Source organism: Branchiostoma lanceolatum, chromosome 1 (assembly GCF_035083965.1).
Source record: "Branchiostoma lanceolatum isolate klBraLanc5 chromosome 1, klBraLanc5.hap2, whole genome shotgun sequence".
In the NCBI taxonomy this organism is placed as follows: domain Eukaryota; kingdom Metazoa; phylum Chordata; class Leptocardii; order Amphioxiformes; family Branchiostomatidae; genus Branchiostoma; species Branchiostoma lanceolatum.
Window position 1 is genome coordinate 17,538,959 of NC_089722.1, and position 26,480 is coordinate 17,565,438.

Genomic DNA, 26,480 nt, shown 5'->3' on the forward strand with positions numbered 1-26,480 from the left:
GTCTTACGTTGTTTTGATGCGGTGAAAATCCGCGGGAAGTTCGGGGTCAGCACGGGTCAAGTTTCCCCAGGCCATCGTTTTCTTTCACACGAGAAGAAGTCTTTTGTCCAAGATCATCAGCTTTACGCTCAAAGAAGCTCTGTTTCTTATCAAGCAGCGTCTTGTCCGTTTATAAATCGTGTGGTGACTCGTGTATGAGACCAGGTGAGTTTTGAATGAAGTTGTGCTTTGTTCCGGTTGCGTTCTGTTGCTGCATGCTGTCCTCAAGAGAATAACGTTAATCACATGGTGTTTGTACTGTGTTTTCTTTATGTTCACGCCCAAAGTGCTTCTCTTGGAGAATTTGAGGCAGCATAGTCCAAGGGATTGTATAGACTCGTACTTTCCGTGCTCCCCTTGGGTGGGTCTGTAACAGTTCTACGTATACATAGTACTAGCCGTGGCGACTCTTTAGTCGGGTATATTTTGCTGTATGTCTAAAGACTCTTTTACATTACCCTCACAAGAGTCGTGGAAAGACCCATTGACAAATCTACACACAATCCATCGGCTGCGCGATAGTTGCTTCCTCGCCAGGTTTCTGGGTGTCACTAGCTTCCTTGCACCCTAACCTATCATTCCGCACCCGTAGGAATCCCAGATCACCCGTAATATATCCACAGCGCGACCATTTGCGAACAATCCCCCACGTATCGCTCCCTCAGTTCAACCGCGCGGCCATCTTGTTTGACGTCGGCGATGTTCGGAAGGTTCGGAAGATTTCCGACCGTTTCCGGAAAGCGCTCGGAACGTCGTCGGGGGATCTTCGCTATCTTTCCGGAAACGGTCGGAAATCTTCCGAACCTTCCGAACATCGCCGACGTCAAACAAGATGGCCGCGCGGTTGAACTGAGGGAGCGATACGTGGGGGATTGTTCGCAAATGGTCGCGCTGTGGATATATTACGGGTGATCTGGGATTCCTACGGGTGCGGAATGATAGGTAAGGGTGCAAGGAAGCTAGGGACACCCAGAAACCTGGCGGGGAAGCAACTATCGCGCAGCCGATGGATTGTGTGTAGATTTGTCAATGGGTCTTTCCACGACTCTTGTGAGGGTAATGTAAAAGAGTCTTTAGACATACAGCAAAATATACCCGATTAAAGAGTCGCCACGGCTAACATAGTACGATTGTACATGTACATTACGGGTAGGGGGAAAACCCTGTATAGGTACCCGTACCTGTATAAGTACCCGTGTAGGTACACCGGTATACCCTTTTGGGGCCCCAACAAGCCATGAAACACGTTTTGACGGCTGCCATATGGGGCACCCAGAACGGCTGTTTTTCTACGGTCTCCACATTGATACAAGATACAAACAGTTGACTATACTCGGTCAGAAAATAGCTGAACAATCATATTTTACGATCTTTTGATTTCTATGAAGGACCGACTGGAGTTTTGGAAAATACGGAATTTGCTAAGTTCGTACGGAGCGCCTGTCAGAACGTGCGAGCACAGATCTCGGAGACCAGTTTCAACTAAACCCGTTCTGAAAAGAAATAGAATAAACACTTAAACTATCAACCTTTCCACTATTCATTATCTTCTGATGCAATATTCATGATCTGTTTGGCTGGAGCTGCCAGTAAACCTGCCGTGCTCGGTCTCTGTCTTTAGCGTGAGGCGTTTCCTGTAGGTTTTCCGATCCGTATTAAACCTTTTCAGAACGGATTTAGTTGAAAGGTCTCCGAGATCGTTGCTCGCACATTCTGACAGGCGCTCCGTACGAACTTCGCAAATTCCGTATATTCCAAACCTCCGTCCTTCATAGAAATCAAAAGATTGTTAAATATGATTGTTCAGCTATTTTCTGACCGAGTGTAGTCAACTGTTTGTGTCTTATCTCAATGTGGAGACCGTAAAAAACAGCCGTTCTGGGTGCCCCATATGGCAGCCGTCATAGCGTGTTTCCTGGCTTGTTGGGGCCCCAAATGGGGTATATCGGTATACCTATACGGGTACGGGTACGGGTATACCTATACAGGGTTTTCCCCTTACCCGTACATTACAACAATTTAATAATAGTATGACCATGTGTACATTGCTAAATTGCTTGATCAGTAAGTTACGTAGTAAGTTATGTTACATCCATAATTTGCTATTTTAAGAAGGTTGCATCGACCTATTAAAAAGTGATTAAGTAAAATGGTCCTCCCTTACTTAGAATAGTGAATCTCCTGACCTGCCGCCAGCACAGACCACACACCCCTCGTGGTGTTCCTCTTATATATATACTAGTATTAGATCTTATTAAGTAACATTGTTATGATTGAATTCCAGTATCCAGTCCTCACCATGATATGAGTGGCACAGGAGACCAGCCCCCCTCCCTCGTGCCTGGCCCCAGTAGCCACATCGCCACCCCCAGTACCAGTGTCAAGCTGTCCCCACTTGTCAATTGTTCCTGTTAGTAACATTGTTGATATGATTCAATTCCAGTATCCAGTCCTCACCATGAGCGGCACAGGAGACCAGCCCCCCTCCCCCGTGGCTGGACCCAGCAGCGCTAGCGACAGCGCGCCCCCCAGCACCGCTCCCAGCATCAGTGTCGAGCCCTCCCCACTTGCCGTATTCCTGGAGTGGAAGAAACGCGTCAAGTCGGAGTACATGAGGCTCAGGCAGCTGAAGAGGTTCCGTAGGGCAGACGAGGTCAAGGTTAGGGTCAAACATTAACCACTCTAATCTAAGGTCATTTCATTGGTTAAGAAAAATTCTTATGCATTTTCTTTATGGGATAGCCCTAGCCTAATAGCCTGAGTACCATCCTAATAGCCTGAGTGACCTCTGGCTCAACGTTTTTGGTTCCTTGTTAGCAAGGGAAAAGCATTGAGCTAGCAAGCAAAAATGTTTTGAGCCAGTGGTCACTAAGGAGGATGGTACTCAGGCTACTAGCCCAAACCATCCATGTCTACAGTCGCCATGAAATAGAAGTCGATGCACGCAGCAGAATGATTGATTGATTGATTGATGATTGAGAATACTGTGTATCTCTGACTTGTTTGTCTCTCTGACAGATGGTTTGGGGAGCGAACAGAGGGAACGTGGACATGGTCCTGCGACGTCATGCGGACTTGTTAGAGGAGAAGCCACTCCAACAGCTGAGCAGCCCGGCCATGTTCGACCACAGCTCCATCACCCGACAGGTCAAAAACTACACAGTTTCACGTTTTATATATATAGAATACCAAATCACCCAAGGTACCAGACTTCAGACCTGTGGGCGGGGTGGGACTGAGGGTGATGCAGAATACACCGAAGGTGATGCAGAATACACCACAGTCCCGTTACTCTACACGTCACTCACTCAACAGTTTCACATTTCATAAACATAGAATACAACACTGTGTATTCGAAATCACCCGAGGTACCAGCTCGGAGGGCGATCTGACACGTGGGAGGGCTGGGACCGAGGGTGATGCAGAATACACTGTGTCCCATCACTTGACAGGTCACTCTCTACACAGTTTCATATGTCATAAAAGCATGTAATATTTTATTCCTTAAGTCACTAACGAAAGATAGCAGATGCTGTCTGAAACGTTCTGACTCTTTTTTCTCTTCTTCACTGCCACTATCTCTCCCTCCTCTCTTTCTGGCTCTCTCCATCCCATTTCATGAAATTATTATGAATCTTTTTTAACATTGAGACTATGTACATTGTATGTTTCAGGTAGTGGTTGAATTTGGCCATGCGGACGAGCCCAAACAGACGACAGTGCTGAAGGTGATGAACTCCGTGCCCTCCATCCCTGTCATGTACACATGGGTGCCTCTGCAGCAGAACTACATGGTAAGTCATGTACACGTGGGTGCCTCTGCAGCAGAACTACATACATGGTAAGTCATGTACACGTGGGTGCCTCTGCAGCAGAACTACATACATGGTAAGTCATGTACACGTGGGTGCCTCTGCAGCAGAACTACATGGTAAGTCATGTACACGTGGGTGCCTCTGCAGCAGAACTACATACATGGTAAGTCATGTACACGTGGGTGCCTCTACAGCAGAACTACATGGTAAGTCATGTACACCTGGGTGCCTCTGCAGCAGAACTACATGGTAAGTCATGTACACGTGGGTGCCTCTGCAGCAGAACTACATGGTAAGTCATGTACACGTGGGTGCCTCTGCAGCAGAACTACATGGTAAGTCTTTCCCTTTTATCTCTTAAAACATACAACTTATTAGCCTACTAGTATGTTGAATTGATTATATGGATGACACCCTCTGGGAACCCCAAAATTGATGTGAATGTGGGAATGAAAAAAAAAAGTTTGGCAAAAAGATGCATTATGGAATGTTTTTTCAGGAAAGTTGAACAAATGACTTAACCACAGATGAGAATATGGTATCCCGAACAACAGATGCTTCACTTTTGTTTTTTAACATCTTGTTTGACTTTGGAATTGACTTTGGAACTGACTTTAGAATTGACTTTGGAATTGACTTTGGAATTGACTTTGGCATTCTACTATCTAAGTACCCATCAACTTGAGCAAACAAACAAACCAACAATCAAACAAATAAGCAAACAAACAAGCAAACATATTTTTTTAAAGGTGGAGGATGAGACTGTACTACACAACATTCCTTACATGGGAGACGAGGTCCTGGACCAGGATGGGTCCTTCATCGAGGAACTCATCAAGAACTATGATGGCAAGGTGCACGGGGAGAGAGGTAAGTAATCAATTAAAAGTTAATCTGTGATGATTACTAACATTATAAAGATTTTATACGCTATTTCCGTACACAAAGTAAAGTGCTCACCAACAAGATTGGTTGAAAGCTTGTTGGTGTGTGCTTGATTTTTTGTACGGAAACAGCATATAAAATCTTTGTAAGGTAGATATTTTTTGTTACATATTTAAAGCCCTTACCTTTCCATGGTCATATATGTGGTACATGTATGATGTTTGTTTGTGCGTGTTAAAATCTAGAATGCATCAAGAAGTCATCAATGGATTTTGATATAATGTATGATGTTGGTAGAAATAGATAATTACATTTGAAAAGCTCCTCGAATGCTATCTAAATTCTTATCACAGAGGGAGGTTTCATCAACGATGAGATCTTTGTGGAACTGGTGAGGAACCTGTCCGAGTTGGAGGCCCCAAAGTCTTCCTCCAGCTCAGAAGTAGAGAAGGCAGACAGCCAAAGTACTAGAGACAACGAGGAAGCGTCAGAAGACACACCTGATGACACAGCTGACTCCCTTAAGGATGCATCTGGCACAGGTGTGTGTGTGTGTGTGATGGGGGTTGGGTCTTATTTGGGCTCCCTTATAATATACATATATGTGTTGTTCCATGCATGTATTTTTTACAGTAAGTAAGTTCCTCGGCCTCACCTAGAAAAAAAGAACACAACTCAGATTTTAGGGCATGAATATAAGGTACCGAAGTGTCTCATCTGGAAAACAATGATCACAGTGATTTAGGGGTGGGTACCGGTACATAAAATTCAGGTCCGGTCCAGGTCCAGAGGGTCAGGTCCAGGTCTGTACCTGTACCTGTACCTGTACCTGATTATAGTAGTGTCGCAGTACATCATATTTTGGAGAGCGAGACACACGTAAAAGGCTCCAAACGTCATGTCTGGAACAATATAATTTCTTAGGTTTGCACTTTGTCTCAAAATTATAACTATACTCTCCTTGCCGTCTGTTTACTCATCCTTTAAGTGTTTCTAATATGATTCACAGCTAACGTCTTCGAAAACGACTCGTTAAATCTGCTGTTTTGTATTTTCTTAGACCAGTTATGTGGCCGCCTGCTGGTAGCCTGGTACTATGAATTTTCTAATCGGTCCATAGGCCGGTCCACTGATTTTTTACGGACCGTTTTTTTGGGACCGATCCATTAAGAAATACCGGTTTTGTACCGGTACACAGTACCGGTACCCACCCCTACAGTGATTCGGGTTTTGGTGGACATTCATAAAAGGCTTCACTCTTCATAACTTTGCTCCTAGATTTGTGAAGAGGAGAACCCTGGAGAAGAATTCTGTATTTACCAGATTGTTCCCTCCTGTCCTCAGACCCAGGTCCTCGGCGCCGGTTCCCGTGTGACCAGATCTTCGAGGCCATCTCCTCCATGTTTCCTGACAAGGGCTCCGCAGAGGAGCTCCGAGAAAAGTAAGTAGTCTGATCAAAGGCATATTGTTGAATAAAGTATCCTATGTGTGCTATAGCAGGTTTTTTTCTAGCAAAAAAGATGTAGTCACTGTAGTGAAACCAGGAAAGTGTTTTTCAAAAGCCAACTGTTCCCTGACAAAGGCTCAGCAAAGGAGCTCCGTGAAAAGTAGGTAGCTTGATCAAAGGCATATTGTTGAATAAGGTATCGTATGTGCTATATCTAGCAAAAAACTGCTGTCACTGTAGTGAAACCAGGAAAGTGTTTTTCAACGGCCAACTGTTCCCTGACAACGGCTTGGCAGAGGAGCTCCGTGAAAAGTAAGTAGTCTGATCAAAGGCGTATTGCTGAAAAAGTATGATCTTATATGCCATTATAGCAGTTTTTTCTAGCAAAAAGACTGCAGTCACTGTAGTGAAACCAGGAAAGTGTTTTTCAACGGCTAACTGTTTTAGCCTGTGCCTAGCTTTGTGGGCTCTCCTGCTGCTGAACAGCTGTCTCTGCTACTAAGTGACTATATCATATTCTATGTCACAAGGGAGGAAAAGGTGATTTTTTGGTATATCCACGATAGCTGTGCAAATAAGACCATAATTTGCACAATCAACGTCTAACAATGTTCACCTCGACCTCCTTTTCACCCTTCAACGGTATAATGATAAGTATCTAATGCCAGCTCAGAAGAGGACTAGAAATAGTCATGCTTTTACATGTAAGTACCAGAGTTATCAGCCAAGGATTGATGTGATCAAAAGTTCGTATTTTCCGAGAACCATTATATAGTAGAATGGAAATCGTTGTCATCAAGTACTGTAGGAGTATCTTCACTAAGTAGCTTTAAAGAACGGATGCAGTCAGATATGCAAAGACTAGGTGTAACAGACCATTCGGTGTAATTTAACCAGCTGTTGCTGCGCCGCGTGTCAGCGAAGCTGATGTGTTACGCCTAATGGCTGTTGTACTGGCTATATAGATACAGAAAGGTATGAAAGTCCAGTCATCAATACAACTATTGAATTATTACATCCATTTTTACAGATACAAGGAGCTGATAGAGCAGCAGGACCCAACCATCCTCCCGCCGGAGTGTACGCCGAACGTCGACGGCCCCAACGCCCAGTCCGTCTCCCGCGAGCAGAGCCTGCACTCCTTCCACACGCTGTTCTGTCGCCGCTGCTACAAGTACGACTGCTTCCTCCACCCCTACCACCCCACCCCCAGCCAGATCAAACGCAAGAACGCCGACGCAAACAAGGAGGTGACGGAAGCGTGCGGCGCCGAGTGTTTTGTGCACCTGGTAGAGAAGGACGGGAAGCCGGAACCGCAGCCCAGTCCCTCGAGAAGTAAAAAGAAGGGGAGGTTTGGAGCTGGGAAGGTGAAGTCGGGGGAGTCTGACGGCGGTACTAAGAAGGAGGGAGAGGGGGACGAGGGGAGTATGGAGGACGACTGTAGCTCCATGAGTCAGCCGGAGTCGACATGTACGTCTGCACAGGATGCAGCATCACCAACTCAAGGTACGCAACAAGTACCCACTGTGGGGTTCTTTAGTACATGAAATGCTTTGGAAGCTCTCCTTCTTTTGTCAAAATATATTTACAATTCAAATTTGTGATCCTAAGATGACGCTGCAGCGCTGCATACATGTAAGTATTGATTTCTAGGGGTAGCTTTCCAGTTGAAAATAAAAGGCTCAAGATGATCAAGGTTCAAACTCTTCTAATTATGCAATTTTCAAATTGAGAGGTTTTCCTTAAGAGGGATGATTATTTCTCTCAGTTCCAGCCGATGACAGTAGTTCTGCAGTCAATTTTTGTGGTGGAAGTTACAGAAATTACAACTTTGTTCAGAATGCATGTTTCTCTTAGTTCCAGCCGATGACAGTAGTTCTGCAGTCAAAGTTTTGTGGTGGAAGCTACAGAAATTACAACTTTGTTCAGAATGCATGTTTCTCTTAGTTCCAGCCGATGACAGTAGTTCTGCAGACGCTGCCACGCCCACACCCCCGCAGCCGGTGCCTCTCCCCGACGGCTGGAACGGTGCGGACGCCTCGCTGTTCCGCGTGCTGAGGGCCGTCTACTTCAACAACTACTGCAGCATCGCACAGCTCATAGGGACCAAGACCTGCAGACAAGTACTGACTCACCCATACTGAGCATATTCAAAGCCTGATGCAAATCCCACCTGTTGTCCTGATTTAAATTTACCTGCTATCAACCTTCCATCTATTCCACCACAAATGCTATGTTCTTATATATTTGCATGGTAGTTATTGAGTCCAATGATTTTATACTGTATCATTATGCATTGTATTGTATCGTATTGTATTGTATTGACTATGTATGTATTATGATAGTGTAATGATTTTACTGCAGATTATGTACTGTTGTATGTTTGTCTGTATTTGTGGGTCAGCCGTTACCAGCGAGAGCTGCCTAGGCTGACCCAGTGTAATGATTTGTCTCATTGTCAATAAATACAAATACAAATACAAATACCTCACCCCACGCTATTTAACACTTTCAAAAGACCAGGCAATCAGACGTAGTAGAAATCACCCATGGACACTTAATGCTCGTGTCAATGACAAAATTATCTAAGGGACCATTAAAGGTTGGTCATCTTGACCAGGTGGTCTCTTGTAAAGGTTTGACACTCACACACACACACACACACACACACACACTGACACACTGAGACACACATGCATAAATGCACACACACACTGACACACACATGCATAAATGCACACACACACGCACACGCGCATACTAACATTCACGCTGACACACATGGTGAAGTACATTGTATTAAGATTTATGAATCAGCATTTTTTTTAAATTGATCTCTTAAGACTATATCTTACTACAGGTGTATGAGTTTGCACAGTGGGAAGGATCTACCGATGACCTATTAGCAGAAAAGAACACAACGCCCCCTAGGAAGAAGAAAAGGAAACACAGGTAAGCTATGTGATGCACTCAGTCTAGTACAGTGCATAGTGTAATTATCTTCGCCGAGTACTTGTACTCGGAGAAGATTATGTTTTCGGTTGAGAAATCTGTTAGGTGGGTCTGTATGTATGTCAAGAGCATAACTCAAGAAAACTTCGATAAATCTTTATGATTTTTGGTAGGTGTGTAGTGGTTGTGCAAAGGAAGGTCAAGTTCGAAAATGGTTAACCTTGCGTTTTTTAACAGTACTGCAGCGCACTTTGCATCTTTTTGTGTTTGTATGCAGGCAAAAAAAGTGACGGAAACGTTGATGGATCTTCATGATTTTTTGTAGGTGTGTAGATATTGTGGAAACGGAGGTCAAGTTCGAAAATGATTTATCTGGCGCTTTCCTACAGTACTGCAGCATGCTTTGTTTGTACGTGATTTTGTATGTCGCCAACATAACTCGAGGAGCTGTTGACGGTTGTGCATGATATTGAGTAGATAGGTAGGGGTGTCAAAGAGGAAGGTCAAATTCGATAATGGGCCTCCTAGCGGATACTTAAGGTACTGCAGCGGAGCTTCAAAGTTTGAGGCCAAACTTTCTGGAGGTGTCAGGCTCATCATTTTTAGGTGGTAGATAGCTTCTGGGTCAGCAAGTGAGTGGTGTAAATTAAGGCCCCCTAGCTGCTTGTTTGGAATTGCAGTTGGCGTTTTTGTTGTTACCTTTGGAGACGAATAACTCCAGCAGGGATTGATAGATTATCATGATTTATTGCATGTGAATAGTTTGGGTGATGCTTTACATTATTGAATATTTATCATGCAAATAAGGAAATAATTTGCATAATAAATGAGGAAAGTTTATCAATCCGCCAAAAGCTTGTAGTCAAATTTCATGCAAGTGTTATAGTCATGATTTTTATGTGGTTTATAGCTCTTGGGACAGGGAGTAAGTGATGTAAGTTTAGACCCCCTAGTGGCTTGCTTAGAACTGCAGAGGGCTTTTTTTATGTTACCTTTGGAGGCAAATGTCTCGGGTAGGGTTTGATGAATTTGCATTGTTTTTGACAGGTAGCTTATTGAGGTAATGATTAACAAATATAGATATATGAAATTGTAATCAGGGTCTAATTAAGTTGTGAAATAGGCTTGTTTATAATTGCGTTAAAGTACCTCTTGTCGACCTACATCCAAGGACAACACCTGTTTGTCACTTGGGCTCAAGATTGATGCTCTGCATTCCTTGTATGGGTCAGGCAGCACTACATCACCCGCTTGGAGGGAGCTTATATCAACAAACACGGAGGGAGCTTATATCAACAAAGACGGACAGGACTGTTCGCGTGGGACAAGTCAAAATAAAATCAATTGAACATCGCCTGGACACGGCGTTTCTCAATTCACCACCATTATGCTTTAACTGTGCACATGTGACTATATACATGGCACGTTACAAGAATTCTTTACTCAACATTTATGTGAAAACAAAAATGAAAACGTTGGCGATCGATAGATATAAGAAATAATGTGCAAGCAGCAGGCAGTACAGAAGGCATTATACTAAGCTTTATGTGGTTTGTAAAATGCCGTTGTATATACCACACTTACGCTGGATGTGGACCACAGTCCTTCGTAAATGAGAGTACAAAAAGGTTCTTGTACAGATAGTGATATAAATATCCTCAAAACCAGGAAAGTCTTTAAAACAGACCCATCAGGAGCACTAGCGTTGCACGTCTTTAGGACCAACCCCGAGGTACACGAGCACAATATGCAACACCTGACTAAACTCCTCTCCAGGGTGTTTCACATTAAAGCCAGAGACACGAAAAAATATATCATAAAACAGTAACAGTCAGGTCTCACAAATCTAACACTCCACAAAACCAAGTAAAACAGGAGGCTTAAGAGAGATATTGTCAATAGCAGTAGGGGCAAGAGTCACAGTCACTGCCCCTGGCGTAACGTTGCAGACGGAATTGTTAAGGGCGCATTCGCAACAGTAGAAGGCATTGACAGCACGGGTCATGATGTCCACACCATCCTCGTAAAATTCGACAGTGATCGCGTTGGCAAACAAGCAATTGCCGACGATACAAGAAAGATTTACCCAAACGTGGTACTCATTAAAATACAACGTTTAGTTCCCCAACGGTTACGACAAGCGGACGATCCAAGTACAACGAGAACAGTACCCTCTGTCTTTAGCATGGGGCTGTACATATACTGATATAGTTCGAGGTAAATCACTGGGCAAAATTGTTGTCCCCTTTGAGCGCAAAGCTCATTTTCCCCCAGGTCAGTTATATGTTGCCTTAAGTCGTGTTGAGTTTGAACGGATTGTATCTATTGGGATTTAAACTGTATGCAACCAGTCGATGTCTTCTGCTTCGTGGAAACCTTCCTGAATGGCCAACAACAGACTTAACATTTTCTGCCACAAGCAACGGCCTTTAGAACAGACAGAAATGGAACAGGAGGAGGGGTGATGACTGTTACTTAACACAAGACGTCAATCCTACACAGCTCCATATTTCAGAGATGGACTGGAGTGCATACATGTAGCTACCACAGTCACTAAACTATCGACCACAGTCAACAGCATTAACATCTACAGACCACACTCCCTGCCTGAAGCCGCCTTTATCGATAGACTACAAAAACGTCATGCATCAACTTCAAAGTGACATCTTGACAATTATCCTTGTTAGGTGTTATATTGTTGTGTAATGAAAAACAGCACATGAATGATATATTCATGTCTTGAACCAATGAGATTTGTCCAATTTCTTTATGATTTTTTTGTGTACAATTATACTAAATTTTTGTGTGTGTACTACTTTATCATTATTAGTACATGTATATGGTTATCACAACTATGATTATGATTTGATGGTGTGAAAATGTCTTAACATGGAAACCACTAACAGGCAACATGTATTGCTTTCAGGTTGTGGGCAGCACACTGTCGTAAGATACAGCTAAAGAAAGGTAGGCATCCTTCCTAGCCATTGTGATGAACAATTTTGTACACACACTCTGAAAGGGGAACCATTTTGACCTCCAATTTGACCTTTAAGTTTACATCCTACCAGTCTGTTGTCTCCCCCCTCACATCCTGTCACTCAACTGTATTCAAATAGTTACGGACACACGAGAACACAAACATCCAGATCAGGCTAGGGCTGTCTCCAGGACTCATCCCCCTGTCCCAGGACAGAAATTTGCTTGTTGGGACGAATACAAATTTCACTCTTTCCATCCAAAAAATCTGAACTTCAGGACATGAAATTGATGTAAGTGTATTTTCCTAATCTTGAAATGACAGATTTAACAAACAATGAGTGGGACGGAATAAGATTTAAAGCTGGAGACAGCCCTAATCCAGACACACCGAAAGCAACACACGGTGGCAACAAACAATCTGTTTTTGTTTCCACAGACAGCTCGTCCAGCCATGTGTATAACTACCAGCCGTGCGACCACCCGGGGCAGCCATGCGACTCCTCCTGTCCCTGCATCATGTGTCAGAACTTCTGTGAAAAGTTCTGCCAGTGCAGTTTGGACTGTAAGTGTCTTTGACCTAAGCAACATATTAAGGACATCACTACGAAGTGTTGGTAGTCTAATGGTTAGTGACACTGCCTCTGGACATAGAGGTGGGGAGTATAAATCTTGTCTGTTGTCGCTCACCCAACATGCATGCTACTAGAAAGGGTTCCAGTCCTTAGCACAGAATGTTAAGTCATGGTCCACTGTTCATTGTATTAATGTCAAAAAGAGCTAGAAAAATTTCCCCGGTGCAATGTATAAATACTGTACTTAGGAACCTACATGTATGTATTAAGTGCTGTACATAGCGTCTGTGAAAGAGAAGCTGAACTGTTCACTGATTTCATTTCGGCATTTCAATATGAAGAACTTACAAATGTAATTGCACGACAATTGTACATGGTACAATGCATGACAACAACTATTAAACAAAGTACAAAATAGAGTAAACATCCTGATTACTAATACAATAAAGGCTTAGCATAAGTCTTTGATATAGTGTTACAATCGAGTGGGGCTCAACATTATTTTCAGAATTTTTTCTAATGACAAAACAGTCTTTGATATTATTAACTAAGATTAAACTTTTCATCCAACACTGTAAAGAAATTGGGACGTACTCAAATTTTCGGTTGACGGACCCGTCTACTTCTGGAACGTTGATATGTTGATGTATTGTTCCTGCTGCAGGTCAGAACCGTTTCCCAGGGTGCCGCTGTAAGGCGCAGTGTAACACCAAGCAGTGTCCGTGTTACCTGGCCGTGCGGGAGTGCGACCCCGACCTGTGTCTCACCTGCGGTGCTTGTAAGTTGGGCTTCACTGCTTCACTGTGGCTTTGGTTTCAGTAATTTGTGTTACCTACCTACCTTCCTACCTAGTCCCTTGACCTCCTTGTCGTTGAGGGGACAAGGTAGCAGTGAAGATGGAGATCTGTCTCCAGGCTCGTCTGTTTCTTGCGGCAGTCAGCATTTCAGCCAGGATAAGGGCCGTCCACTCTGCCAGCAACGTCCAAGTACGGCTGTGAGACTTGGACGTTGCTGGCAGAGACAAAGTGGAAAATCCAAGCCTTTGTTGTGTTACTAGCAGTGTCTTAAGCTTGTTGTTCCAGTAGTTCTGAAGGGCTTGTCTATTTAAAGGAATACACTGGAATATACACTATCAGAAACAAGGGTGAAATCTACTGAAATACAGTTACTGTATGCTTTGAAATTGATGAGTAAACATTGTAAGTTGCTATATTATGGCGTAGAATTTTACATGTAAAAAAAGAAAACATGTACCATATATCTATAAGATCCTAGGAACAAGAAACTAGAAAATACTGGGTGATCCCAGCTTGTCGCCATGTTTGTTATCATTTACGGACTACAATGTTTGTTTAGTGGGGTCTGAGTAATGAGAGGGTACAACCATTCCAAAAAAGGTGTAGTTTAAATCTCCAGTTAACCCTAACCCTAACTCATCAAAGCATACATTTGATAGATTTCACTGTTTATGTGTTTTCTAGTGTATTCCGGTCATGGACTTGCAGTCATAAATAAGGCAAAAGCAACAATATTACCTAATAGTATGTATCATGTAATTTTGATATGTAAAGTGTTATCAGCTCTTGTAACATGACTGACAAGGATCTTGTAAGAATGAAAATAACATTTTCTGTGTTTTGCAAGTGAAGGCAAATGTTGGAGCCATCTATTTATACTGTTTGAGATATATATTTAGTGCTTACTAGAATGATTTTAACAGCTTTGCAAACATGTTTATAACATGTACAGTCAAACCATCTCATTTGCCCACAGCTACATAAGAACCACCTGACCAATGTGACCACCTTTTGGTGGTACCTTAGATAATCTTTCCCATTGACACAGCCATTAAGAATCTTGTCTTTAGTGACCTGTCCACATAGATTAGAACTTCGATCGCTAATGGAAGACCGAACTGAGTGGTGCAGAAGAACCCATTGTCTCCCGAGATGACATCACCGATGTCCTTATTCAAGTTCAAGTTCAAGATCAGAATTTATTGGTCCCCTGGGTGGTCTTCTTGGTCAGTTTTGTACTGTATGAAAATCAAGCTGCTCCAAGCTGACACTAATGCACGATCTATATACTGCATGTTTATTTGCCAGTAACCGCCACTTTCTTGATAGCCTCTGAGCTATTCCCTGTTACAGCTGACTTCTCCAGCAACGACAAAATCTCCTGCAAGAACGTCAGCATCCAGAGGGGACTGAGGAAGGTGAGCATGGCAGGGCTTTCTCTCGAAAAAATCCATGATGTGGAGTTTTGGGGGATTTTAAGTCAAAATGAGGCATTCTAAGGCTTCTTGAGTGGGGAGATCACTGTCACAGTTGACTGTCCAATCAGAATTTTATGCCTACAGAGGATCTGCTTCCCAGGGTAAGAGGCACATGGTTAGGGAATGGGGACACAGTGTTCTTGAGAAACACTGAATTTGAATGTTTGTGCTTTAATTGGTGGTAAAAAATCCATTGTCATGCTAAGTTCCTTTGGTATGTTATCTCCTAAGCCACTGTCACAAACATGCTATTGGAATACTTTGTTTAAATAAGATGAAAAAAACTTTTAGTTAGTAACATGTAGAAAAGTTAATGACACCATCAAAAGTTGATGACATCATGATGTTAACGGTTGATGTTGCTGCAGCACCTCCTACTGGCTCCCTCGGATGTTGCAGGCTGGGGGATTTTCCTCAAGACGTCGGCTCAGAAGAATGAGTTCATATCAGAGTACTGCGGGGAGGTGGGGCTTTTATTTTGTTCAGGAAAACTGACTTGTTTTAGAAAATATCAAATCCTGTCTTGGATAAACAGTCACTGAATGTACTCTATATTCTAGAATCCTCCATTTTCGGAACTGTGCATAGCCTAAGTCATTCTCCTATGCAGAGCCTGGCCTGCTATACCTGGGTAAGGTTTCCACATTTGTGGGCGGGGCCTCTAACCCAGCTGTCACCCCATCAGAGAATTTGCTTTACATTCTTCATGGAAACATTTAGCTGATTCTCTTATTGGCAAAAAGCTGGTTACACTCGAGTATAGGCCACGTCCACAAAAGTGGAAATCTCAGCCCAGATAATACATGTATAGCAGAGCCTCTACAAGATATTATTGAATAGGCTTCTGTTGAGGCTCTGTGAAGATGAATGGTTTAGAGGTGCCCAAGATATATTGTATAGGCCACTGGAGACAATGGAGGAGAAAGGTTTGAGTATGTGTTGTTTTTTCCAGATCATCTCACAAGATGAGGCTGACAGACGTGGGAAGGTTTACGACAAGTACATGTGCAGTTTCCTCTTTAACTTAAACAACGGTGAGTCAAAAGACATTTCTGTGCTTCTTGGACTTTAAGAAGACTTAATTTGTTTCCTTTCCAGGTGGTTTGATTTCACAGCAGGAGAAAAAAGAAGGAAAACGGCAAAGCTAAAACCGCAAAAGTTTTAAGATTCACAATACAGTATTTGAATTATACACTTAATGATAGATCTAAAAGAGGAAAGAAGATTTTTGTGGTGTTACAACTTTGTAGGTGAAACGATTCTAAACCATTTTTGAGCAAATGTGTTACTAACATGTATCTATATTGGTCGTATGATTGTTTTACAGATTTTGTGGTGGACGCAACAAGAAAGGGCAACAAGATTCGCTTTGCCAACCACTCGGTCAACCCAAACTGTTATGCCAAAGGTCAGCCACTTTCTTCTCCTTTTCAAACTTTCGTTTTCTGCCTTCCACACATTATTAAAAGAGAACTAAGCTAAGGAAATGTGATGGCACTATATCTCAACATGTAGCAGCCTCACATTTGCCAATTGGGAGACCAGGGTTCAATCTTGAGTCAGGACATCTTGGTTGAAGCTGCACCCGTCTTTCAGAAGGGATGTAAAAGGAGGGACCCATGTTTGAGGAGGTGCCTTGAGCATGTTAAAGGGGAAGGGCTATCAACTCCTCCCCCTAAAAATATGTCCTGCTACTGAAACGCAAGGAAAGGTGATGCCCTGCCATGTATGTGCCACTAGATATTACAAGGGTCTGAATTAATGAACCAAACAAAGCTAAGGGTAAGGCTTGTTGTTTGTATTTCGAACTTCAAAGCAATGCAGCAGTCAACAAACATCTTTATTTCAGTTTTCTCGTTTTTGAAACTATTGATGGCAAAAACTTTTCTCTTGTTTTGCGCATGAGACAGTGATGATGGTGAATGGTGACCATCGCATCGGGATCTTCGCCAAGCGGCCCATCCAGCCTGGAGAGGAGCTGTTCTTTGACTACAGGTCAGCATTTCTTTGATTAAAGTGACATCTTGATATGGTACTAGTATGGTTAGTATACATTACCTAAACATAACATCAGGTACAGGTACCTGGTATAGAGGTTTAGTTACCTAAACTGTTTGACTAAGTAACCTGTAGTCTGGAATGATGACAGAAACAGAATGTTTATTGAGACTTCAGGTGTTGTGAGTAGAGACCCTGACTATGCTTTTGAGAGAATCTGAAGCAAAGATGGTGCAAATTTCAATGCCCACACAATGTTTTCATCTTTTTCCCATGCCAAAGTTTCATTTTTGTGGTCGGGACAACATAAAAAGTCAAAAAGTTATAATTAGTGATACTTGAGTGTAAGTCTATTCATGTACAGTGAGGGTACATTGATATTTTGGACATGTATCTTAATGCATTTCGCAGTACTGTACAAGTACTGTACAAGATACTGCAGCCCTAGCTACATGTATAGCAGATACCAATCTCTTTTCTTGACCGGATGGTTGTAGGTTCGAGTCCCGGCCGAGTGGTTGGTGTACTGAACCCTGACTTGTGTACTGATAGGGTTTACTATAATATGTATGATGGAGAAGGATTAAATGACATTGTGATTCTGTCTTTAAGCTGATGCACTATTTTTTATCCACAGGTACAGCCAGAATGATGCAATGAAGTATGTGGGCATAGAGAGGGAGCAGGAGGTGGCATGAGGAGCTGTCAAACATACACAAGAAAACAGAGCTCAGCACAAGAAGTTCGGAAACTTAAACTTGATTGATCATGTCTCCGTTATTACTTTATCAATTGTATAGTATTATGTATCATTGGAAAGTTTATTGTTTATTTGATTTTATTGTTAACAATGATTCCAAATTTGTCATGATCCTATACATTCAAAGGTTGAACACCAGAGCTGACTATGTGAGTGAGTCGCAAAACGAAAGTGCAGAAATTCCCGTCAACACAGTGTCTGTCTGACGTTGGCTGGTAGATTTCGGCACTTTTTTGGTGACCCACCAACTGTATCAGAATAGTGCTCTTTGCACAATTAAGCATGATCATGAACAAATTGCAAATGGAATCATTGTATTAAATGGAAACAAACAAGTTTTCCAATGATGTATAAAGCCATGCAATTGATGGAGTATTCATCATCATGATATGATCGACCAAAATAAAGTTTCTGAACCTTTTGCGTTAACTTTACCTTGGACTTTTCGAGAAAAATAGTCTGAGGTTTTCCACTTCGTGGATGTTGTGTGAAAGAAACATCAGCAGTACTGTATCCTAGATACCCTCCAACATAAGATAGCCTCTAGTAAGTTTAACCTTCTCCCTGCTGCCTAACTCTGTAACCAGTACGGAATTGGGTGCCAAATGGCTACTTCAGAGTGCAAAAGGTTAAATAGAATTATGTATCAGAGCATTCCAAACAGATGATCTTTTCTACAATCGTTCTTCGCAGTACTGTTAACCATACAATTATGTGCTAATCATATACATGAAAGAGATCATAGCATATTTTTTAAGGTCATAAATGTGAATATACTGTAGCATTTGTCTCTACTAAGCTATATATACTGACAGTACCATTTTACACTTGTAGAAGGTAACATTCATTGTAATGGTGCGTTTTATAGTGTGCAATTTGTAATACGCTTGTTACATATCAACCAGGTATTCATTGCAAATGTTTTCAAAAGAGAGAAGGAATATTAAAGACTCAAGACAAAAGATTGTATTGTTATGTTTGGTCACCTCAGTCCTGTGAGCAAGATACATGAATGTTGGTCCATTAAAGGTTTGGTGGTGAGGTGGTCTTGATGTCAGGGTTGTTAGAATCTAAAGGATCTGGGTTTGAATCCCTAGCAGACCCCAATGTTGTGCCCTTGGCTTTGGAAAGGTACTTAACACTAAGGCCACACCAATTTACGGATTTAAAAAAAAATGCTAGATTGCACACAGTTTCAGGGAGTGAACAGGGTCAGGTGCCAGTTTTCACCCCAGCCTTCAGAATCTGTTTTCATGATGTCCTTGTGCTAAAATAAAAAAAAAATCTGTTAACCAAGAAATTAAATTGGTGTGGCCTAATGTCTTATTTCCTGACTTGACTCATGTGAAAATGACTACCTAGCTTCTGTTAGGGACATCCTCTTGGATGTAAAGCTGGAGGTCCTGTCTTTTAGGAGAGCCAAACCTCAAACAGGTTTAAGATGCCTCCATACAAATGTACTTAACGAAAAGAGTAGGGGCCCTCCCTGGTGTGAGTGGTTCAAACCTTGCAGTCTGGTCTTTGGGTTAACATCTTGTAACGGTGATAGTGCCCAGACTCCGAGTGTTATGTCAATCCTTCCACTAAATGTAGTAAATGTCAACAAATAAATAGATAAACAACAGCTTATTCAAAGAGTAGGGGCACTTCCAGTATGAGTGGTTCAAACCTTACAGTCTGGTCTCTGGGTTTACATCTTGTTACGGTGATAGTCACATGTCAATCTTTCCACTAATGTAGTAAATCTCAGAAGATAAATAACAGTAGAAGTCGCCCCCCCTAACATGCAGTTACAACAATTACAAAACCAGAAATATTTCTTAAATGGCTTTTTAGACCCTTTATTGTGAAGCAGTATCCATAACATTTATTACAAAGTGGTTTCACAGAAAAATATACAGTAGACACAGTTACTGTGGCTTTTGATCTACAAGTCAGCTCCATAGTGTTAATTCATGTACAATCATGTACATTTCACTTAACTGTAGATATATGGCATCTAATATGGCTGCATACGTACCTATAGACTCTATACCAATATACAGCTACATTTATGTTTAATACATTTGTACCACTAAAATTGTTACAGTGAACACTTTCGGGACAATATCGTACAGAATGTGCCCAAGCAACAAGAAATTTCACTCAGTACCTTGTTCACTGTGTTTCTCCAACTGCTGGAGAAGGTTTTCACACAAAGGTGCCACTAGAGTAGGATTTGTCCAATTTTGCACACATTATACATGTTTGTGTAGTAGAGCCATTGATACATCATTCACCGACAGAGTGACTGTACAACATCTAACTGGACTGCTAGAAGTTGCACAAACCGTTGCCATCTGTTATGTTTAATTGTAAATTTTTGGAAATGTTTAAAAAATGCTCATAATGACATTACTGGGTGCAGGTTTGCCAAAAACGGAGCCATTAAAAATTTCATAATATCTTACCTATGTTGCTCCAAGTCTCACAAGTGAACATCCTTTTACCACGTGACTGCGCATCTCACTTTTAATCATTGTTCATTCATTCATTAACACTGTGATCAGCAATAACCTCAGTTGGGCTTCATGTGCAAATGCTTCATGAACACGTCAGTTTGACCGTGGGGGAAAATTTGCAAAGTTGGCGCAATTTGATGCAGTCCAGTTTAATGCCTGCTTTACATGTAGGTCCTCTAGCGATTGTGCCTTGAAAATGTTGAATACTTGTTAAAATAGAGGCCTGGTACATGGCCACACAATCTTTGGGCCGGCACAACTTTGTTGGATCAACATATTGCCTTCTCACATGTACGTACACAGTGAAATTGCATCTTTAAAATGACTTGACATGAATATACATATTACATCTATCAAGGAAATATTCATATAGATATTGCACTAAAACAAGCCTGTACATGTCATGGATATAAGCTCAGTTTCACTTAACGTACATTGATCACAAATTACATAGAATTCACATAAATGTCAGTTTTGACATCCTATACTGAGCATTGCCATTACAACTTTGGAATGTGAGTCACATAACTGACAAAACATGACATAACGGCGAACCCAACAGTCCTGTACTTGAAATTGGCTCGTACAGATGTCAAGTGGCATAAGAGCTCTTTTAGAGCAAGCTGGCATTACATATCAAGTGTTGGAATGTGACGCATGAAATATAAAAAAAACGAAACAAATTCTGACATTCTTTCACTAGAACTTACCTAAGCTTTCAATCAAGCCTGCAGTACAAACTAATGATAGGAACACATGATCCTTAAAAGTCATGACTGCACCTTGAGTCCACACAATTCAGAACAACAGCAGCAGCACAAGCAGCAGAGAGAAATATGATCGCTGACCAGCCAGGGGCCGGCTTGTCCGTGTTTCACACTCACATTTAGGACAGTAAAACATCAAAACTTCTTCCCCACAGTTAACTTTTCACACCATTATAAGCAGTTAATAGAAATAACAATTAAGATAACAGTTATAAAACAGAATTATGGCTTTCTTGTAAAGACACATAGAATATAGGAAAAAATTGTTAACTGTGTAAATATAAGTCGCCCCAGAAGGAGATTTGCATGTGGTTTGATTCCTACCTATAAATGTACACAATACACTACCAGATAACTGTAATATTAAACCCTCAAAAAATCTTTCCACAGAGCTACATGAAATAAAACATCAGTTCACCTTGAAGCTTGCTGATAGTGATAGATACCAGTTCCAGTAATGTTCACTTCTCTAAACAATATCAACTGATATGTAATAGTATACATATCGTTTGCAAAACATACTCTAGACTGAGTGTCCATGATCATATTGCAAGCACAATAGATTCAAAAATTTCAGACTTAGCAAGTCTAACAAATAGGTTTACATGAACATAACATCAGAAGACAAGGTTAACATAATATATATATGTATATGAAGTTATCTAATCTACAAGCTGTTTTGTATCAAGGCTTGCGTTATCAAGGCTGTATTATTAAGCCAGATCACCTTAGTGAGTCTAATTTGAATTTGTACAATATAGATTATGTAACACAAATCTACACATAAAATACTTTGACACATAATGTAAAATATCCTGCTAATACTTCTCAAAACACATTTATCGAGTCATGGAGTATATTATTATACTACAGTGCAGAAACTGCAATGCCAATAGAGTAACTACACTTATAAGTTAGTATATAGTATATGTATAAGTTAGAATTAAACATAACTGTACAATTTATACTAGGTGAAAACTGAAACAATCCAGGTCTCCTGTGGTTGATAATGACAACTTTAGCTATAAACTGAGAGCCTTAGACTTGCAGCCAGACTTGCTTCAGGTGTGACTTCATGTATAAGTACTTATGTGTCTGAACTGAAAGTGATCAGACATTTAATGTACATTTTAAACATATGGCTTGTTAAGTTGTTGCTATTGATGTTACAGATGATAGACTAGTGCAAACTTTGTACCCCAAAAAGTACTGTTCCCTTTTTGTTAAACATGTTTAGTTTGACGTTTGCTACATGGAGTAAATATGGCAAGAACTGGACTATCTCCTGGAATCTGATAAAGCTCTACCAGGTTGTTGAGCAATCATTTTTTTACAAAAAGGAATGAATCACCTGTAGTAGAGTAAACATGATTTTGGGTTGAAAGGTCCAAAACTGAAAACTTTCTTTCTTATTTCTTAAGCTTCTCCCTACTGCCTAACTCTGTGTAACCAATAAGGAACTGGGTGCCCATCGGCTACTTCAGTGTGCCAAAAGTTAACAGAACGATCCTAGCTGCAGTCAGCCCGGCTCTGTTCCACGGGTTTCACCTCTGCGCCCGGCGAGGCCACGGTTCCTACCACGATGCTCTCCACAGCGGGGGGTGGGGGCTTTCGCGGGCGTTCTGTAGTCTCGACCTCGCGGTGTTTGGCCAGCGGTGCTTGAATCGACCTGCCACGGCGTGTCCGCCACGCGTGTCTGCCTCGCCCGGCGATGGGTGGCAGGATGGCAGGTGCTGGGCGGATCTGGAGGAACAGTTCTGTCGGAATGTCCACGATAAATGGCGAGGGTTGGTGACCTTTGCCGCCCCCCTGCTGCTGCGGAGGTTTCCTGGACGCCGTGCTGCTTGCGCTCACCCTCTGGCTCCGCGTGGTCTTGGCACTGGACTGCCGACTGCTGTGGTCGACGTCGGGTTTCGCGGCGGGGGACGGTTTACCGTTTGCTCGACCTCCCATGTACACGTGTGCGCTGCCCGCCTTCCCGCGTCTAGCAACCGCCGACATAGTTCTGTCCTGCGGAGGAAATGATGGCAAGCTCGTGCTCAAGCTCGGCAGCCTGGTTTGGGTAGACTTCTTCTGTAGTATAGAGTGGTCGTCACTACTTCCATTAGCACTAACACTCTCCGACACAGACTCCTCACCAACGTGGTTGGCGTCATCGCTGGCTTTTCTTGCTTTTGTCTTCCTGACGACCCGCGGGGTTGTGCTGATCTGCACGATGGCTGCCGGTCGCGAGTGCAGTCTTCTGGTCAAGAGCGCCACCTGGCGATTCTTCCGTGCAAGTTCAGCCAGGTACGAGTCCTCTCTCAGGCGAAGCTCCCTCTCAAGGTAGTAGATCTTCTTCTCCTTCTCTTCGATAAGAGACTGGAGCTGTTCCCACTCCTGACCAACAGCTGTCCTGGCGCTGTCGGGTGCTCCTCGAGAAACAACGCTGTCCCGCGCTGTCATAGTAAACACTGGATGGGACAGCACGCTGTCGGGGTCAAACAGCTGCTTTCTCCAAGATTTCTTTGCTCCACGCTGAAGTGAATCATGTTCCTCTGCAAGATAACACAACGTTTTTTTTTACACAAAGACTGTCAGTAAAATATTAATGCAAGTTACATGAACCAATTATCAAAAAGCCAGGAAATAAAGATTCAGTCATTGTGGTATATATAATGATATGTAATTTTAATTTCAATTCAGCCTTTTCTTAGATAAGTTATAATTGTGCTTTCATTTAGAACCCTAAAACCCATACTTACTTGTTCTGGTCTGACTCTGAGAAGATTGCAGGGTTAGGCTGAAGGTAAGTTCTGAAAAAAAAAAAGAACTTTTATTTAGAGAATTTGAAGTTATCATTTCTAAAGTGGTCAGGGCATAGAGGAGCAGTGCCCCTGTAACTCTTTAGACAAAGCCCTGGTCAGTATATACATTCTTCATATATACCAGACAGCATATGTACCAGTGTTCTCGCCAGCCTGAAATTTTTACCCGTCATTTCAATTTTCCTGTGGGGAAGAACATATCGAGCGCCGAAGGCGCGAGGCGTCGCGCCGGAGGCGTGACCATCCTAGGGGGGTCCGGGGGTATTCTCCCCCGGAAAATTTTGGAATCTAGACCCTCTGAAACGCTATTTCCTGCATTTTGAGGGGCAAATTTCTTGGTAGAATAAGCTTAGTTTAATGACATCTCTTTCGGTGAAAAATTACACAAGGGTTTCAGGCTTAATTTTGGGGGGAAGGCCTAGGCGTGCCGTCGATCACTCGCGGTAAGATCGAATGTTCACACACAAGCTACATTTCTATGTTGTATACAATCGACAAAGAAAAGAAAATCAAGCACAACAAAACTTTATTACGTATCTACGTCCTACAAAAAATACACACAGAATAAGTCACGGCGGCAAAATTAAAATTTTTCAACACTTGTCCCGTATGCTCCCTGTAATTATTGAACATAATGAGGAATTTGACACCCTACTTTGAGAAAGAACGCCATCAAGACGTCCATTTTTTCCCCCATGTTTTCCACGGTTAATTTCTCCGGTAACTGCACTGAATGTCTTCAACAGTTGTCGATTCAAGCCTTCCAACAGCCGCTTCGTCGTGCGATCCTTGCGATCCCCGCCATTCCCCTAACATCTCGCAAATTCACGCTTAGCTGAAATCCCGCGAGTAGCGAGACTCGCATGTCATTGGTCGTTTTTTCTTGACGCGACGGAGACGACGCACTGTGATTGGTGGAATAGAATATCTGACGCCTGTTTACCATTTCTTATGGGAAGAAAGCGCATTCAACTCAGCCGCCGCGGCTTGAAACTTTAATAATGTTTTACAGATTACAGAAAGCCTAGCTATAGGAATATTTCTGAATTTTCAGGCTTCTTTGATAACAATAACTGACGGTGAACCGAGAGGGACAAAACAGAAATAAACGTCAGCCCGATGCGACCAGCCAAAACTGTGGGGAGGGCGGCGCATGACGCTGAGTTTTCGGCGGCCACCAAATATCCACCACCGTGACCACGGCGCTCTTTGTGTGTGGCTGGGGTTGTCGCCGGCGGGCATTTGAAATGATCTAGATCGCCCTCGTCGCAAACTTCCGGTGATCCTCTGGAGTTTCGCAAAATTCTAAACTCTGTCTAAATATCTTTACACACCGATATTTGTCCATTAAAAATGACGGGTTGGGCAAAAATTTTGTCCGTCATGAGCGACAAAAACCCGTCAAATGACGGGAGGACGGGCGCTGGCGAGAATTCTGAGACATATCAGAATACTGATATGTACCTTTACATCTGGTCTGTAGTCGGTCGATCTCTTCGTGCAGCCCCGACAGCGTGCGGCTGTGTTCGTCCCGCAGGAACGACAGAGCGCTCTCCGCCGATCTAAGCTGGTCCTCCACCGATGCCGGCATGTTCTCCCCTTGGCGGAGTGATTTGATCAAATTAACGTGGCTGCCAGCACTGCGAAGGTGATAGGAATAGGGTTAATTAATCAGATTAGTCATGGCAACAATATCCTTTGTACATGGCATTACAAAAGATTCTGATATATAGTCTGATTGATGGATATGTTTTGCATTTGTCAGTGATATGCATTGTTAACATTATCAAGGCAAGTTTGAGGAGAGTCACACCTTGAGCACGTAAAAGAACCCACTACATCTTTCGAAAAAGAGTAGGGGCATGCCCCGGTGTGAGTGGATCAAAACATTCCGGCCTAAATGGGGTAGGGAATTTCCCGAGCAGCCTTCGTAACCCCTCCTTGTCCTAATGGGTCAGTGAAGTCATGCTTGTCTCGAGCATTGATGTTTCTGACCTAGCAGAGAGATGCTGCTAGTGCTACAGTAAGAATTAGTTCAGTGCTTTGATGAGTGGCCACCTAAAAAAAAAATGCTTTTCAGATAATTACAATGCAGGAAGTTACTTACTTACTTGTTACTTGATTGCAAGTACAATGCAGGAAGACATAACATAATTTCCAATTATGATAGACCAAGACATAATTCCGCATTTCTGGTTTAAAAAAGCGCATGGAAAGAGGCAGCACTTTTAGAGGTGAAGCAACCTAGGTTTTTATCTAGACCCAATTGATGCCAAAATGTTACAAAATCGGCCTTTAAATTCAAATCCCCTCTTCCCACCTCCCCTCCGACATGTCCGATATATGGCTACATCATCACAACAAATACAGTCTACAGATTACCAGTACGTCTAGCGTCTTTAAATGACGTAAAAACAGACCCACGACCTACCCACATACGCGCTAGGATCACACGCGCCTCTTGGAATTGCACATATCCCTTCATTTGTCCCCGATCCCGAGAGCTTGGCTCCTAGACTTGGGGAAAACAGTTTCCTCACATCAACATTCAGCATCCATCTTTGGCATGTCGGCATGTCTCAAAAGAAGAGGGCAGCAAAACAACACATTTGCTAGTTTAGCCCTTTAAACTGGTAATCACACCACTTCAAAATAAATATAAATTTGTGTATAATTGACT

General features: G+C 42.4%; 2 protein-coding genes across 4 annotated transcripts; one reads left to right on the forward strand and one right to left on the reverse strand.

Annotated features, from left to right (window-relative positions):
- The first annotated feature begins 18 nt into the window (after window positions 1-18).
- LOC136438544 (histone-lysine N-methyltransferase EZH2-like) lies at window positions 19-18,689 on the forward strand. 3 transcript variants are annotated; one of them, XM_066433382.1, is made up of 19 exons: window positions 19-204; window positions 2,483-2,698; window positions 3,058-3,186; window positions 3,714-3,833; window positions 4,604-4,724; window positions 5,093-5,281; window positions 6,084-6,180; window positions 7,217-7,692; window positions 8,134-8,309; window positions 9,047-9,138; window positions 12,065-12,105; window positions 12,557-12,682; window positions 13,357-13,470; window positions 14,843-14,907; window positions 15,336-15,431; window positions 15,920-16,001; window positions 16,295-16,375; window positions 16,878-16,962; window positions 17,603-18,689. In XM_066433382.1, exons 2-19 carry the CDS (start codon window positions 2,498-2,500, stop codon window positions 17,661-17,663), a joined length of 2,352 nt encoding a protein of 783 aa, XP_066289479.1. In that variant the 5' UTR covers window positions 19-204; window positions 2,483-2,497; the 3' UTR covers window positions 17,664-18,689. The 3 variants fall into 3 exon arrangements, with proteins under 3 accessions (XP_066289479.1, XP_066289470.1, XP_066289487.1); XM_066433373.1 differs by having other exon boundaries at window positions 20-204; window positions 14,819-14,907; XM_066433390.1 differs by lacking the exons at window positions 19-204; window positions 2,483-2,698; window positions 3,058-3,186; window positions 3,714-3,833 and adding an exon at window positions 4,048-4,189 and having other exon boundaries at window positions 14,819-14,907.
- Window positions 18,690-19,539: 850 nt separating this feature from the next.
- LOC136438562 (uncharacterized) lies at window positions 19,540-26,383 on the reverse strand. Its single transcript, XM_066433405.1, has 4 exons — window positions 26,232-26,383; window positions 25,265-25,440; window positions 23,738-23,788; window positions 19,540-23,530 (listed from the first exon to the last, which is right to left on the reverse strand). Exons 2-4 carry the CDS (start codon window positions 25,389-25,391, stop codon window positions 22,503-22,505), a joined length of 1,206 nt encoding a protein of 401 aa, XP_066289502.1. The 5' UTR covers window positions 25,392-25,440; window positions 26,232-26,383; the 3' UTR covers window positions 19,540-22,502.
- Between the last annotated feature and the right edge of the window lie 97 nt (window positions 26,384-26,480).